Genomic DNA, 17473 nt, shown 5'->3' with positions numbered 1-17473 from the left:
GGAAGGTTGGGTTTGTGCGATGGTCTGGGCTGGGTTCGCAGCTCCCTGGAGCTCCTCCCGGTCCTCGTCAGAGAAGTTGTCATCCCACACCGTGATGCACCCAGATAGAACACTTTCTACAGTGCATCTGTAAAAATTCAGGCGCAGAAGCTTGTTAAACGAGACGGACAGAATCCTCGACTTTATAAACAGTGAGTAAGAGCAAAGAAATTATGTTAAACTCACCTATCAAAGGTGGATTAGGTTCGAGAAAGACGTTGGGTTGAATTCTGGCCCCCACGTTTTAGGAAGGATGTTAAGACTTGTAGAGAGTGAGGAGGGAAATTTACTGAAACGGGACCAAGGGTAAGGGAGGACAGCGATTAGTGAGTTTTCAGATTTGTAGCTCAGGTTGAGGTTCTGGATGTAGGTTTGCTCGCTGAGCTTGGTTTCATGTTTTGGAAGTCGGTCTTATTTATTTCTCCAGATTTCTGAAGTTTTTTGAGTAGGGCTGTGATTCGGTTCGCTGGTTGTGGGGTCGGGTCTATTGCCACTTGTTGGTAACTGTTGGTATCTGCAAGTAGTGCGTTCACTTTCTCAATGTAGGCCTTCAATGTAGCTTTTCAACGTAGAATGACTGTCCAGCGTCCTTTGTCTGCAGGTGGGATAACAATGTTTTTTCAGATAAATGCGAGGTGCTGCATTTTGGGAAAGCAAATCTTAGCAGGACTTATACACTTAATGGTAAGGTCCGAGGAAGTGTTGCTGAACAAAGAGACCTTGGAGTGCAGGTTCATAGCTCCTTGAAAGTGGAGTCGCAGGTAGATAGGATAGTGAAGAAGGTGTTTGGTATGCTTTCCTTTATTGGTCAGAGTATCGAGTATAGGAGTTGGGAGGTCATGTTGCAGCTGTACAGGACATTGGTTAGGCCACTGTTGGAATATTGCATGCAATTCTGGTCTCCTTCCCATCGGAAAGGTGTTGTGAAACTTGAAAGGGTTCAGAAAAGATTTACAAGGATGTTGCCAGGGTTGGAGGGTCTGAGCTACAGGGAGAGGCTGAACAGGCTGGGACTGTTTTCCCTGGAGCATTGGAGGCTGAGGGGTGACCTTATAGAGGTTTACAAAATTATGAGGGGCGTGGATAGGATAAATAGACAAAGTCTTTTCCCTGGGGACAGGGAGTCCAGAACTAGAGGGGCATAGGTTTAGGGTGAGAGGGGAAAGATATAAAAGAGACCTAAGGGGCAACTTTTTCACGCAGAGGGTGGTATGTGTATGGAATGAGCTGCCAGAGGAAGTGGTGGAGGCTGGTACAACTGCAACATTTAAGAGGCATTTGGATGGGTATATGAATAGGAAGGTTTTGGAGGGATATGGGCCGGGTGCTGGCAGGTGGGACTAGATTGGGTTGGGAATATCTGGTCGGCATGGACGGGTTGGACCGAAGGGTCTGATTCCGTGCTGTCCATCTCTATGACTCTGGTGCTTTCCTTTCTTGTGTATTGAGCGTGTTTTCTTTCTTCTTCCTGCTTAACGTTGGTGCGACTACCTGTCTGATGGTTTTGCTGATTTTCTTCTGTGAGTTGCTTGTCTTTCAGTGTTGTTTCTAACGCTGCTAAGAAATCTTTCTTGTCCGCACCCTGGAAGCTGTAATTTAATCCTCTTCCGAAGACGGCTTCTTCGGTGTCTGTGAAGGGTCAGTCAGAGAAGTCTTTTTTATCCATGTTTCTGTGTTGTCAGTGTTGTTACTTTGTGGAAGTTTGCCCAATTTGTTTTGCAGGTCTAGTTTTTTTTTCATCTCTGGTGTTTGTTGCTGTCTACTAACGGGTTGGATGGAACTTTTCAATGAGCTGGCACAGAATGATGGGCCAAAAAAGAGCTCCTCCTGTTAGTCCTTGAGCTGAATCATGAGCGCCACACTGTAAAACTACTGGGACCACAAACTGTGACCAGTACCCTCTGTCCCGTCCGGACAGCCTCCTGTTTATGAGGATAGGGACAGTCTCCAAGGCGGCGCAGGAGTTTCTCCGCAATCCGTGCCAGGAGGGCAGTGTTGGGGGGGCACAGCGGAGTGGTTGCCAGCCAAATAGCCCCAGGGAGGTATCGTGACGGTGTTCAACACTGCCTGAGGACACACGAGTGGGTTTTGCAGGAAGGGGTGGCGAGGGAGGCGACGAAGGGAACCAGTGCAGTGAGCCTGGCTGCTCCCCACTCCTTGCACCCCGAGTTACTGAGACCAAGAGGGCAGAGTCTGGAGCGCGCTGGCTCAGACTGAAGATTCGGGGGGGGAGAGGGAAACAGACGAAAAGGGTGGGGAGGAACAGAAACTGAAAGGGGATCTCTGCAGAGGACAGCGAACACACTCCGAGGTTGTGAAGCCTTCACTGCACGCCACACCCTGCCACGCCCTACCTGCACAGAGCTGGTCATGGCACTCAGGGCGAAGATAGTGGCGCAGTCCTTCACCGTCGACTGGCTGTCAAAGGCTCCCTGAGTGTCCATCAGCAACACAGCGACCTAGGGGGCAAAAAGCAAGGGGGGAGAGGTCACCAGGTTGTTGGTGGCAAGGTCATGCTGCAGGAGCGAGAGACAAATAAGCTCAGCTACTTCAGCAATGACCCTACCAGAGTCCCCACTCCCTCAGAACTGACCCTCTGACAGTGCCCACTCCCTCAGCACTGACCCTCTGACAGTGCCCACTCCCTCAGCACTGACCCCCCGACGGTGCCCACTCCCTCAGCACTGACCCTCCGACAGTGCCCACTCCCTCAGTGCTGACCCTCTGACAGTGCCCGCTCCCTCAGCACTGACCCTCTGACAGTCCCCACTCCCTCAGTGCTGACCCTCTGACAGTGCCCACTCCCTTGGCACTGACCCTCTGACAGTGCCCACTCCCTCAGCACTGACCCCCCGACGGTGCCCACTCCCTCAGCACTGACCCTCTGACAGTGCCCGCTCCCTCAGCACTGACCCTCCGACAGTGCCCACTCCCTCAGTGCTGACCCTCTGACAGTGCCCACTCCCTCAGCACTGACCCTCTGACAGTGCCCACTCCCTCAGCACTGACCCTCTGACAGTGCCCGCTCCCTCAGCACTGACCCTCTGACAGTGCCATCTCCCTCAGCGCTGACCCTACCAGAGTCTCCACTCTCCCAGCACTGACCCTACCAGAGTCTCCACTCCCTCAGCACTGACCCTCTGACAGTGCCCACTCACTCAGCACTGACCCTCTGACAGTGCCCGCTCCCTCAGCATCGACCCTCCGACAGTGCCCACTCCCTCAGCACTGATCCTCCGACAGTGCCCTGTCCCTCAGCACTGACCCTCCAACAGTGCCCACTCCCTCAGCACTGACCCTTCCGACAGTGCCCATCCCTCAGCACTGACCCACTGATAGTGCCCACTCCCTCAGCACTGACCCTCCCACAGTGCCCACTCCCTCAGCACTGCTCCTCCGACAGTGCCCGCTCCCTCAGCCCTGAGCCTCTGACAGTGCCCACTCCCTCAGCCCTGAGCCTCTGACAGTGCCCACTCCCTCAGCACTGACCCTCTGACAGTGCCCACTCCCTCAGCCCTGAGCCTCTGACAGTGCCCAGTCCCTCAGCACTGACCCTCCGACAGTGCCCACTCCCTCAGCACTGACCCTCTGACAGTGCCTGCTCCCTCAGTCCTGAGCCTCTGACAGTGCCCACTCCCTCAGCACTGACCCTCCGACAGTGTCGCCTCCCTCAGCACTGACCCTCTGACAGTGCCCCCTCCCTCAGCACTGACCCTCCGACAGTGCCCCCTCCCTCAGCACTGACCCTCCGACAGTGCCCACTCCCTCAGCACTGACCCTCCGACAGTGCCCACTCCCTCAGCACTGCTCCTCCGACAGTGCCCGCTCCCTCAGCCCTGAGCCTCTGACAGTGCCCACTCCCTCAGCACTGACCCTCCGACAGTGCCCACTCCCTCAGCACTGCTCCTCCGACAGTGCCCGCTCCCTCAGCCCTGAGCCTCTGACAGTGCCCACTCCCTCAGCCCTGAGCCTCTGACAGTGCCCCCTCCCTCAGCACTGACCCTCTGACAGTGCCCACTCCCTCAGCACTGACCCTCCCACAGTGCGGCAGATCCAGGAATTATGGAAAGGTGTCTCCCGATCCCAATCCCACTCCGGCTGGGATGGTGAAGTCTCTGTACCTTTTTCCCATTTGGTTTCTGAACAATGAAGACTTCAGTCCAGATGAGGATCCCATTGGTGTCAGGGTCAGACCCTCCCCTCCAGGAAAACCCAGTCAGTGGTTTATCATCACGGCCGAGCCAGTTCACTGTCGATCCAAACTTCTGCAGGTGGAACACACACAGCACCATGGAGTGTCTTAGCAGGTCCACCCTGTGGCATTCCCCCAACCCACAGTGCCATCTCCCCCTCCAGCCCCTATACCCCCTCCCTATCTCTGTAACCCCCTCCAGCCCCTACACCCCCTCCCTATCTCTGTAACCCCCCTCCAGCCCTGACACCCCCTCCCTATCTCTGTAACCCCCCTCCAGCCCCTTCACCCCCTCCCTATCTCTGTAACCCCCTCCAGCCCCTACACCCCTCCAGCCCCTACACCCCCTCCCTATCTCTGCAACCCCCTCCAGCCCCTACACCCCCTCCCTATCTCTGTAACCCCCTCCAGCCCTACACCCCCTCCCTATCTCTGTAACCCCCCTCCAGCCCCTACACCCCCTCCCTATCTCTGTAACCCCCTCCAGCCCCTACACCCCCTCCCTATCTCTGTAACCCCCTCCAGCCCTACACCCCCTCCCTATCTCTGTAACCCCCTCCAGCCCCTACACCCCCTCCCTATCTCTGTAACCCCCTCCAGCCCCTACCCCCCCTCCCTATCTCTGTAACCCCCTCCAGCCCCTACACCCCCTCCCTATCTCTGTAACCCCCTCCCTATCTCTGTAACCCCTCCAGCCCCTACACCCCCTCCCTATCTCTATAACCCCCTCCAGCCCCTACACCCCCTCCCTCTCTGGGTCTCTCCCTCCAATCCCGGCCTCTGGACCATCTCCTGATTCCCATCTCCCCGTCACTGGGGGCCGTGTCTCCAGCTGCCTGATGCCCTGAGATCGGGAATGGCCCCCCCAACCCCTCTCTCTGCCTTCCCCGTTAAGCCGTTACCCGTCTGTGTTTCCGAGCGTGTGTCCACACCGGGAGGGGGGTTTGGGAGGCGGCGTGGGGAGGGCGAGGTACCACTACCTGTTTGTACATGAACCGCAGCATGAAGTCCAAGAGGAAGGATTTGCCCTTGCGGAAGGCACCAGCCACTGCCAGGAGCACCACGTTGAGATCCTGGACTGCTTCCCCCAGCAGAATGCTCTCCAAGGCCTTGGTGTCCAGTTGGAAGGAGTGATCATTCTTCTCAAAGCGGATGATCTGCAGGGATCTGGCCAACTGGCACGACATGTCGCCTGCGAGAGAGAGAGAGAGGGCGCAGAGGGAACCCGCTGTTACTCCCTGGCACGGGCTGGCAAACAGCACTCTGGATGTCCCCCAGCCAACGGAATACACGGTCCAATGTGGGAAACGTTGCGGTCTCCCTGTGCACGGTCAGATCCCACTCACAGCAATAAAAGAGTGACCCAGACTGTCCGCCCTGAGTGAGGGATAAATATCGGACCTCAGCACCCCTGCCACAACTCCCCCAGCACTGACCCTCCGACAGTGCCCACTCCCCCAGCACTGACCCTCCGACAGTGCCCGCTCCCTCAGCACTGACCCTCCGATTGTGCCCGCTCTCTCAGTACTGACCCTCCTACAGTGCCCACTCCCTCAGCACTGACCCTCCGACAGTTCCCACTCCCTCAGCACTGACCCTCCGACAGTGCCCACTCCCTCAGCACTGACCCTCCGACAGTGCCCGCTCCCTCAGCACTGACCCTCCGACAGTGCCCACTCCCTCAGCACCCACACCCTCAGCACTGACCCTCCAATGGTGCGGCACTCCCTCAGCACTGACCCTCCGACAGTGCCCACTCCCCCAGCATGACCCTCCGACAGCGCCCACTCCCTCAGCACTGACCCTCCGACAGTGCCCACTCCCTCAGCACTGACCCTCCGACTGTGGCTGCTCCCTCAGCACTGACCCTCTGATTGTGCCCGCTCCCTCAGTACTGACCCTCCGACTGTGCCCACTCCCTCAGCACTGACCCTCTGACAGTGCCCACTCCGTCAGCACGGACCCTCCGACAGTGCCCGCTCCCTCAGCACTGACCCTCCGACAGTCCCCACCCCTTCAGTACTGACCCTCCGACAGTCCCCACTCCCTCAGCACTGACCCTCCGACAGTCCCCACTCCCTCAGTATTGACCCTCCAACAGTCCCCACTCCCTCAGCACTGACCCTCCGACAGTCCCCACCCCTTCAGTACTGACTCTCCCAGAGTCCCCACTCCCTCAGTACTGACCGTCCGACAGTCCCCACTCCCTCAGCACTGACCCTCCGACAGTGCCCACTTCCTCAGCACTGACCCTCCAATAGTGCGGCACTCCCTCAGCACTGACCCTCCGACAGTGCCCACTCCCTCAGCACTGACCCTCCGACAGTGCCCACTTCCTCAGCACTGACCCTCCAATGGTGCGGCACTCCCTCAGCACTGACCCTCTGACAGTGCGGCACTCCCTCAGCACTGACCCTCCGACAGTGCGGCCCTCCCTCAGGACTGACCCTCCGACAGTGCGGCCCTCCCTCAGCACTGACCCTCTGACAGTGCGGCCCTCCCTCAGCACTGACCCTCCGACAGTGCGGCCCTCCCTCAGCACTGACCCTCCGACAGTGCGGCCCTCCCTCAGTACTGACCCTCTGACAGTGCGGCACTCCCTCAGCCCTGACCCTCTGATAGTGCCCACTTTAGATTAGATTAGATTACTTCCAGTGTGGAAACAGGCCCTTCGGCCCAACAAGTCCACACCGACCCGCCGAAGCGCAACCCACCCATACCCCTACATCTACCCCTTACCTAACACTATGGGCAATTTAGCATGGCCAATTCACCTGACCTGCACATCTTTGGACTGTAGGAGGAAACCGGAGCACCCGGAGGAAACCCACACAGACACGGGGAGAACGTGCAAACTCCACACAGTCAGTCGCCTGAGGCGGGAATTGAACCCTGGCGCTGTGAGGCAGCAGTGCTAACCACTGTGCCACCGTGCCACCCACTTCCTCAGCACTGACCCTCCAATGGTGCGGCACTCCCTCAGCACTGACCCTCCGACAGTGCCCACTCCCTCAGCACTGACCCTCCGACAGTGCCCACTCCCTCAGCACTGACCCTCCGACAGTGCCCACTCCCTCAGCACTGACCCTCCGACAGTACCCACTCCCTCAGCACTGACCCTCCGACAGACCCCAATCCCTCAACACTGACCCTCCGACAGTGCGGCACTCCCTCAGCACTGACCCTCCGACTGTGCGGCACTCCCTCAGCACTGACCCTCCGACAGACCCCACTCCCTCAGCACTGACCCTCCGACAGTGTGGCACTCCCTCAGCACTGACCCTCCGACAGTGCGGCACTCCCTCAGCACTGACCCTCCGACTGTGCGGCACTCCCTCAGCACTGACCCTCCGACTGTGCGGCACTCCCTCAGCACTGACCCTCCGACAGACCCCACTCCCTCAGCACTGACCCTCCGACTGTGCGGCACTCCCTCAGCACTGACCCTCCGACAGACCCCACTCCCTCAGCACTGACCCTCCGACAGTGCGGCCCTCCCTCTGGACTGACCCTCCGACAGACCCCACTCCCTCAGCATTGACCCTCCGACAGTGCGGCCCTCCCTCAGCACTGACCCTCCGACAGTACCCACTCCCTCAGCACTGACCCTCCGACAGACCCCAATCCCTCAACACTGACCCTCCGACAGTGTGGCACTCCCTCAGCACTGACCCTCCGACAGTGCGGCCCTCCCTCAGCACTGACCCTCCGACTGTGCAGTACTCCCTCAGCACTGACCCTCCGACAGTGCGGCCCTCTCTCAGCACTGACTGACTGTGCAGTACTCCCTCAGGACTGACCCTCCGATAGTGCGGCCCTCCCTCAGCACTGACCCTCGGACAGTGCAGCCCTCCCTCAGCACTGACCCTCCGACGGTGCGGCCCTCCCTCAGCACTGACCCTCCGACAGTGCGGCCCTCCCTCAGCACTGACCCTCCGACAGTGCGGCCCTCCCTCAGCACTGACCCTCCGACAGTGCGGCCCTCCCTCAGTACTGACCCTCCGACAGTGCGGCCCTCCCTCAGCACTGACCCTCCGACAGTGCGGCCCTCCCTCAGTACTGACCCTCTGACAGTGCGGCACTCCCTCAGCCCTGACCCTCTGATAGTGCCCACTTTAGATTAGATTAGATTACTTCCAGTGTGGAAACAGGCCCTTCGGCCCAACAAGTCCACACCGACCCGCCGAAGCGCAACCCACCCATACCCCTACATCTACCCCTTACCTAACACTATGGGCAATTTAGCATGGCCAATTCACCTGACCTGCACATCTTTGGACTGTGGGAGGAAACCGGAGCACCCGGAGGAAACCCACACAGACACGGGGAGAACGTGCAAACTCCACACAGTCAGTCGCCTGAGGCGGGAATTGAACCCTGGCGCTGTGAGGCAGCAGTGCTAACCACTGTGCCACCATGCCGCCCACTTCCTCAGCACTGACCCTCCAATGGTGCGGCACTCCCTCAGCACTGACCCTCCGACAGTACCCACTCCCTCAGCACTGACCCTCCGACAGACCCCACTCCCTCAACACTGACCCTCCGACAGACCCCACTCCCTCAGCACTGACCCTCCGACTGTGTGGCACTCCCTCAGCACTGACCCTCCGACTGTGCGGCACTCCCTCAGCACTGACCCTCCGACTGTGCGGCACTCCCTCAGCACTGACCCTCCGACAGACCCCACTCCCTCAGCACTGACCCTCCGACTGTGCGGCACTCCCTCAGCACTGACCCTCCGACAGACCCCACTCCCTCAGCACTGACCCTCCGACAGTGCGGCCCTCCCTCTGGACTGACCCTCCGACAGACCCCACTCCCTCAGCATTGACCCTCCGACAGTGCGGCCCTCCCTCAGCACTGACCCTCCGACAGTGCGGCCCTCCCTCAGCACTGACCCTCCGACTGTGCAGTACTCCCTCAGCACTGACCCTCCGACAGTGCGTCCCTCTCTCAGCACTGACTGACTGTGCAGTACTCCCTCAGGACTGACCCTCCGACAGTGCGGCCCTCCCTCAGCACTGACCCTCTGACAGTGCGGCCCTCCCTCAGCACTGACCCTCCGACAGTGCGGCACTCCCTCAGCACTGACCCTCAAACAGTGCAGCACTCCCTCAGCACTGACCCTCCGACAGTGCGGCCCTCCCTCAGCACTGACCCTCTGACAGTGCGGCCCTCCCTCAGCACTGACCCTCCGACAGTGCGGCACTCCCTCAGCACTGACCCTCCGACAGACCCCACTCCCTCAGCACTGACCCTCCGACTGTGCGGCACTCCCTCAGCACTGACCCTCCGACAGACCCCACTCCCTCAGCACTGACCCTCCGACAGTACGGCCCTCCCTCTGGACTGACCCTCCGACAGACCCCACTCCCTCAGCATTGACCCTCCGACAGTGCGGCCCTCCCTCAGCACTGACCCTCCGACAGTGCGGCCCTGCCTCAGCACTGACCCTCCGACTGTGCAGTACTCCCTCAGCACAGACCCTCCGACAGTGCGGCCCTCTCTCAGCACTGACTGACTGTGCAGTACTCCCTCAGCACTGACCCTCCGACAGTGCGGCCCTCCCTCAGCACTGACCCTCTGACAGTGCGGCCCTCCCTCAGCACTGACCCTCGGACAGTGCGGCCCTCCCTCAGCACTGACCCTCCGACAGTGCGGCCCTCCCTCAGCACTGACCCTCCGACGGTGCAGTACTCCCTCAGCACTGACCCTCCGACAGTGCGGCCCTCTCTCAGCACTGACTGACTGTGCAGTACTCCCTCAGGACTGACCCTCCGACAGTGCGGCCCTCCCTCAGCACTGACCCTCCGACAGTGCGGCCCTCCCTCAGCACTGACCCTCCGACGGTGCAGTACTCCCTCAGCACTGACCCTCCGACAGTGCGGCCCTCTCTCAGCACTGACTGACTGTGCAGTACTCCCTCAGCACTGACCCTCCGACAGACCCCAATCCCTCAACACTGACCCTCCGACAGTGCGGCACTCCCTCAGCACTGACCCTCCGACTGTGCGGCACTCCCTCAGCACTGACCCTCCGACAGACCCCACTCCCTCAGCACTGACCCTCCGACAGTGTGGCACTCCCTCAGCACTGACCCTCCGACAGTGCGGCACTCCCTCAGCACTGACCCTCCGACAGTGCGGCACTCCCTCAGCACTGACCCTCCGACTGTGCGGCACTCCCTCAGCACTGACCCTCCGACAGACCCCACTCCCTCAGCACTGACCCTCCGACTGTGCGGCACTCCCTCAGCACTGACCCTCCGACAGACCCCACTCCCTCAGCACTGACCCTCCGACAGTGCGGCCCTCCCTCTGGACTGACCCTCCGACAGACCCCACTCCCTCAGCATTGACCCTCCGACAGTGCGGCCCTCCCTCAGCACTGACCCTCCGACAGTACCCACTCCCTCAGCACTGACCCTCCGACAGACCCCAATCCCTCAACACTGACCCTCCGACAGTGTGGCACTCCCTCAGCACTGACCCTCCGACAGTGCGGCCCTCCCTCAGCACTGACCCTCCGACTGTGCAGTACTCCCTCAGCACTGACCCTCCGACAGTGCGGCCCTCTCTCAGCACTGACTGACTGTGCAGTACTCCCTCAGGACTGACCCTCCGACAGTGCGGCCCTCCCTCAGCACTGACCCTCGGACAGTGCAGCCCTCCCTCAGCACTGACCCTCCGACGGTGCGGCCCTCCCTCAGCACTGACCCTCCGACAGTGCGGCCCTCCCTCAGCACTGACCCTCCGACAGTGCGGCCCTCCCTCAGCACTGACCCTCTGACAGTGCGGCCCTCCCTCAGCACTGACCCTCCGACAGTGCGGCACTCCCTCAGCACTGACCCTCAAACAGTGCAGCACTCCCTCAGCACTGACCCTCCGACAGTGCGGCCCTCCCTCAGCACTGACCCTCTGACAGTGCGGCCCTCCCTCAGCACTGACCCTCCGACAGTGCGGCACTCCCTCAGCACTGACCCTCCGACAGACCCCACTCCCTCAGCACTGACCCTCCGACTGTGCGGCACTCCCTCAGCACTGACCCTCCGACAGACCCCACTCCCTCAGCACTGACCCTCCGACAGTACGGCCCTCCCTCTGGACTGACCCTCCGACAGACCCCACTCCCTCAGCATTGACCCTCCGACAGTGCGGCCCTCCCTCAGCACTGACCCTCCGACAGTGCGGCCCTCCCTCAGCACTGACCCTCCGACTGTGCAGTACTCCCTCAGCACAGACCCTCCGACAGTGCGGCCCTCTCTCAGCACTGACTGACTGTGCAGTACTCCCTCAGGACTGACCCTCCGACAGTGCGGCCCTCCCTCAGCACTGACCCTCTGACAGTGCGGCCCTCCCTCAGCACTGACCCTCCGACAGTGCGGCCCTCCCTCAGCACTGACCCTCCGACAGTGCGGCCCTCCCTCAGCACTGACCCTCCGACAGTGCGGCCCTCCCTCAGGACTGACCCTCCGACAGTGCGGCCCTCCCTCAGCACTGACCCTCCGCCAGTGCCCACTCCCTCAGCACTGACCCTCCGACAGTGTGGCCCTCCCTCAGCACTGACCCTCCGACAGTGCGGCCCTCCCTCAGGACTGACCCTCCCACAGTGCAGTACTCCTGAAAGGTCAGGAATGGAGCAGCATTAGAGTGAGAGCCCAGTCATCCAGATGCTCAGCACTGAAGCCGAGATTGGGCGTGGGGTCGCAACTCTGTGCCTGTGGTACCAAATATTCACAGTGCTGAGCAGGTGACCATCTCAGTCTGCTGTCTTTGTTTAGAATAATTGGGTTTGGCCAGGATTCTCATGGGTGTGCTGTCCAAATCCCAGTTCCTGATTCACTGCTGGAACGCGGTCACAGTGGATGCTGAAGGATGGGGAAGTGGTAACGGGTACCTCCCAGTAGCTCCCCCTGCGACTGGTTGAGGTGGGGGGAGGGATGGCATTCCCCGCTGAGATTCAATAATCAGACAATGTGCCGTGTTAGCTGAAATCTGTACCGCCCCTGCACCTTGTCAGTGAGCAGTCTGCTATGTTGGGAAGGGGGGCGTTGACTGGGAACAGGGTGGAGTGGGTGGTGCTGTCGAAAACAGTTTGAGAGTCTGAGGGGAGAAACAGAGAGAAGTGCGCGGGGATGCCAGGAACAGAGACCAATGGCCAGAACGGAGGTAGAGTCAGTCAGAGGGCATCGTGCAACCAAAGGAATGCCAAATTGCAAACAAAAATAACATCCACTGGGGCAGGATCTGGGTGCTGATTGGTTGAAAGGTCACACGAATATGGAAGACAGGAGAAGGATGAGGCCATTCGGCCCCTCGAGCCTGGACCGCCACTCCCTATGATCATGGCTGATCGTCAAACTCAGTAATCCCAATCCCACCCTCCCCTGTGTAGCCCTCGATTCCTTCGGCGACACCTACCTCTGTCTTGAAAACAAAATGTTTCGACCTCAACCATTTTCCGTGGCAGAGAGTTCCCACAGGCTCACCACTCTCTGGGTGAAGGTCACTGCTCCACCTCTCAGTCCTGATAGGTTGACCAACCGCCCCCCCTCCCCCCCCCCCCCCCCCCAACCCCCCAACCAATCCTTACATTATGTCCTTTCGTTTATAGAATCCCGACAGCATGGCAAGCCATTTGGTACACTGAGTCCACACTGAGGCCCCAAAGAGCATCCTACCCAGACCCACCCCTCATCCTTCATTTCCCACGGCCAATCCACCCTAACCTGCACATCCCTGGGCACTATGGGACAATTTCCCATGGCCAATCCACCCTAACCTGCACATCCCTGGACACTATGGGACAATTTCCCACGGCCAATCCACCCTAACCTGCACATCCCTGGGCACTATGGGACAATTTCCCATGGCCAACCCACCCTAACCTGCACATCCCTGGGCACTATGGGACAATTTCCCACGGCCAATCCACCCTAACCTGCACATCCCTGGACACTATGGGACAATTTCCCATGGCCAATCCACCCTAACCTGCACATCCCTGGACACTATGGGACAATTTCCCACGGCCAATCCACCCTAACCTGCACATCCCTGGACACTATGGGACAATTTCCCACGGCCAATCCACCCTAACCTGCACATCCCTGGGCACTATGGGACAATTTATCACGGCCAATCCACCCGAACCTGCACATCCCTGGGCACTATGGGACAATTTCCCACGGCCAATCCACCCTAACCTGCACATCCCTGGACACTATGGGACAATTTCCCACGGCCAATCCACCCTAACCTGCACATCCCTGGACACTATGGGACAATTTCCCACGGCCAATCCACCCTAACCTGCACATCCCTGGACACTATGGGACAATTTCCCACGGCCAATCCACCCTAACCTGCACATCCCTGGGCACTATGGGACAATTTATCACGGCCAATCCACCCGAACCTGCACATTAGGCCCCCCAATAGCAGCAGAGATGTGGAGAAACAGATTGGGAAACAGATTTTGGAAAGGTGCAGAAGCCACAGGGTCGTAGTCATGGGCGACTTCAACTTCCCAAATATTGATTGGAAGCTCTTTAGATCAAGTAGATTGGATGGGGCGGTGTTTGTGCAGTGTGTCCAGGAAGCTTTTCTAACGCAGTATGTAGATTGTCCAACCAGAGGGGAGGCCATATTGGATTTGGTACTCGGTAACGAACCGGGACAAGTGGTGGGCTTGTTAGTGGGTGAACATTTTGGTGATGGCGACCACAATTCTGTGACTTTCACCTTGGTTATGGAGAGAGATAGGTGCGCACAACAAGGAAGTTTTTACAATTGGGGGAAGGGAAATTACGATGCTGTAAGACAGGATTTGAGGAGCATACGTTGGGAGCATAGGCTGTCAGGGAAGGATGTGGTGGAAATGTGGGACTTTTTCAAGGAGCAGATACGACGTGTCCTTGATATGTATGTACCGATCAGGCAGGAAAGAAATGGTCGTGTGAGGGAGCCTTGGTTGACGAGGGAGGTTGAATGTCTAGTAAAGAGGAAGAAGGAGGCTTACATAAGGTTGAGGAAACAAGGTTCAGACAGAGCAGTGGAGGGATACAGGATAGCCAGAAGGGACCTGAAGAAAGGGATTAGGAGAGCTAAGAGAGGGCATGAAAAATCCCTGGCGGATAGGATCAAGGATAACCCCAAGGCATTCTATGCGTATGTGAGAAACCTGAGAATGACGTGAACGAGGGTAGGTCCGATCAAGGACAGTGGTGGGAGACTGTGTATTGAGTCGGAAGAGATAGGAGAGGTCTTGAACAAGTACTTCTCTTCAGTATTTACGAACGAGAGGGACCGTATTGTTGAAGAGGAGAGTATGAAACGGACTGGTAAGCTAGAAGAGATACCTGTTAGGAAGGAAGATGTGTTGGACATTTTGAACAACTTGAGGATAGACAAGTCCCCCGGGCCTGACGGGATATATCCTAGGATTATGTGGGAAGCAAGAGAGGAAATTGCAGTACCGTTGGCAATGATCTTCTCGTCTTCACTGGCAACTGGGGTGGTACCAGGGGACTGGAGAGTAGCGAATGTTGTGCCCCTGTTCAAAAAAGGGAATAGGGATAACCCCGGGAATTACAGGCCAGTTAGTCTTACTTCTGTGGTAGGCAAAGTAATGGAAAGGGTACTGAGGGATAGGATTTACGAGTATCTGGAAAGACACTGCTTGATTAGGGACAGCCAGCACGGATTTGTGAAGGGCAGGTCTTGCCTTACAAGTCTTATTGAATTCTTCGAGGAGGTGACCAAGCATGTGGATGAGGGTAGAGCAGTGGATGTAGTGTACATGGATTTTAGTAAGGCATTTGATAAGGTTCCCCATGGTAGGCTTATGCGGAAAGTCAGGAGGCATGGGATAGAGGGAAATTTGGCCAATTGGATAGAAAACCGGCTAACCGGTCGAAGTCAGAGAGTGGTGGTAGATGGTAAATATTCAGCATGGAGTCCAGTTACAAGTGGAGTTCCGCAGGGATCAGTTCTGGGTCCTCTGCTGTTTGTAATTTTTATTAATGACTTAGATGAGGGAGTCGAAGGGTGGGTCAGTAAATTTGCAGATGATACAAAGATAGGTGGAGTTGTGGACAGTGAGGAGGGCTGTTGTCGGCTGCAGAAGGACTTAGATATGATGCAGAGCTGGGCTGAGGAGTGGCAGATGGAGTTCAACCCTGCCAAGTGTGAGGTTGTCCATTTTGGAAGAACAAATAAGAATGCGGAATACAGGGTTAATGGTAGGGTTCTTGGTCAGGTGGAGGAACAGAGGGATCTTAGGGTCTATGTACATAGATCTTTGAAGGTTGCCACTCAGGTGGATAGAGTTTGTAAGAAGGCCTATGGAGTATTATCGTTCATTAGTAGAGGGATTGAATTCAAGAGTCGTGAGGTGATGTTGCAGCTGTACAGGACTTTGGTTAGGCCACATTTGGAGTACTGTGTGCAGTTCTGGTCGCCTCACTTTAGGAAAGATGTGGAAGCTTTGGAGAGGGTGCAGAGAAGATTTACCAGGATGTTGCCTGGAATGGAGAGTAGGTCGTACGAGGATAGGTTGAGAGTTCTCGGCCTTTTCTCGTTGGAACGGCGAAGGATGAGGGGTGACTTGATAGAGGTTTATAAGATGATCAGAGGAATAGATAGAGTAGACAGTCAGAAACTTTTTCCCCGGGTACAACAGAGTGTTACAAGGGGACATAAATTTAAGGTGAAGGGTGGAAGGTATAGGGGAGATGTCAGGGGTGGGTTCTTTACCCAGAGAGTGGTGGGGGCATGGAATGCGCTGCCCGAGGGAGTGGTAGAGTCAGATTCATTGGCGACCTTTAAGCGGCATTTGGATAGGTACATGGATGGGTGCTTAATCTAGGATAGAAGTTCGGCACAACATCGTGGGCCGAAGGGCCTGTTCTGTGCTGTATTGTTCTATGTTCTATGTTCTATCTTTGGACTGTGGGTGGAAACCGGAGCACCCGGAGGAAACCCACATAGACACGGGGAGAACGTGCAAACTCCACACAGACAGTTGCCTGAGGGTGGGATTGAACCCGGTTCCCTGGTGCTGGGAGGCAGCAGTGCTAACCACTGAGGCACCGTGCATCCTTCGGCATCTTTTCCTGTTTGAATCTTACAGGTTTCTACGGGGTTCTCCCACCTCCCGCTATTTCTTCTAAACTGCCAGGTGAACATAGTCCAGTGTCTCTCGATGGGATTGTTTCATCAGGATCTTATGAGAAGGAAGTCACTTGACTGACTGACTAAAATTGCTGGGTAATTCTCCCAAGCAGGATGCTGAGAAATGTTTCCGGGATAGCTAGCAGGAATATTCCAATCCGTACAACCCAGTGACGACCGACTGAGTACCACGATGATGGACTGCCACCCCCCTCCCCCCAGCGCAGCTTAAAAAGGAGCCCGAGACCTGCTCAAGCTGCAGAAACTCAGAGAGACTTTCTGCCAGTCCACCTCTCCCTCAGCGGATTTGCGCCCAGTTGAACTCAGACGATGAATTCAGGTAACCTGTAATTAAAAAGATGAGAACGTGAAGCAAAGGCAGTGCTGCAAACTATGGTACAACTATCAATTTCACAATATTATAGTTCAGGATATGATTTTCCTAGCATTACTAAATCCACGGGATACCATAAATATTTTTTACAACCTAATTAAATGGCTTAATTTGCAGATTTAAGTTACCAATATACGTTATTAATATCAAAAACACAGTTTAGGTTTTAATTTGACCCACTAATTGAATTATTTACATTAATCTTTTCTTTTTCAGATATGAAATTATTGATTTTCAAGAATTCCCTTTAAGCTATTGCTTTTAAATTAGTTATTTCAAGTTATCGATCAAGATTAATTACCATTTTTATTATTACTGAGGTTGAACTGTTCATGGTAGCGTATTAAACATTGAGTTTTAGCTCCCGATTTATAGTTATTTATTTTGTTTTGATTTTGTTTTCGAACTGCTTAAAGTTATTGGCATCAAATTGCTCAACGATTTTAAATTAAAAACATTAAGCAATTGATTTGGAGTTAATTACTATAAAATGTTGGATTTTGATTTTGTATTTTAAACAATTTTACATTGATAACAAAAATTGTTATAATAATGTTAAAGTATAGACTTAAAATCGATTGAGTTTGGCGACTTGATTCCCTGTTTTGATCATTTTAATTTCTTGATGATACATAGCCAATACTGGTGATTTAATGATTTGGAGATGCCAGTATT

The 17473-nt window shown here is 56.4% G+C and overlaps 1 protein-coding gene across 1 annotated transcript in view; it reads right to left on the bottom strand.

Annotated features, from left to right (window-relative positions):
- The window catches only part of LOC140457188 (atlastin-3-like), a 31204-nt gene extending 18482 nt beyond the window's left edge, over window positions 1-12722 (bottom strand). Inside the window, exons 1-4 of the mRNA XM_072551248.1 lie at window positions 12652-12722; window positions 5212-5423; window positions 4161-4304; window positions 2394-2498 (exon numbers count right to left, since the gene is read on the bottom strand). Of these exons, the coding sequence (XP_072407349.1) occupies window positions 2394-2498; window positions 4161-4304; window positions 5212-5423; window positions 12652-12688 (498 nt within the window). The 5' untranslated portion in view covers window positions 12689-12722. The remainder of the gene's footprint in view (window positions 1-2393; window positions 2499-4160; window positions 4305-5211; window positions 5424-12651) is intronic.
- Between the last annotated feature and the right edge of the window lie 4751 nt (window positions 12723-17473).

Source organism: Chiloscyllium punctatum, chromosome 31 (genome assembly GCF_047496795.1).
Source record: "Chiloscyllium punctatum isolate Juve2018m chromosome 31, sChiPun1.3, whole genome shotgun sequence".
NCBI classification, from domain to species: domain Eukaryota; kingdom Metazoa; phylum Chordata; class Chondrichthyes; order Orectolobiformes; family Hemiscylliidae; genus Chiloscyllium; species Chiloscyllium punctatum.
This window is presented reverse-complemented; position numbering and strand designations above follow the sequence as displayed.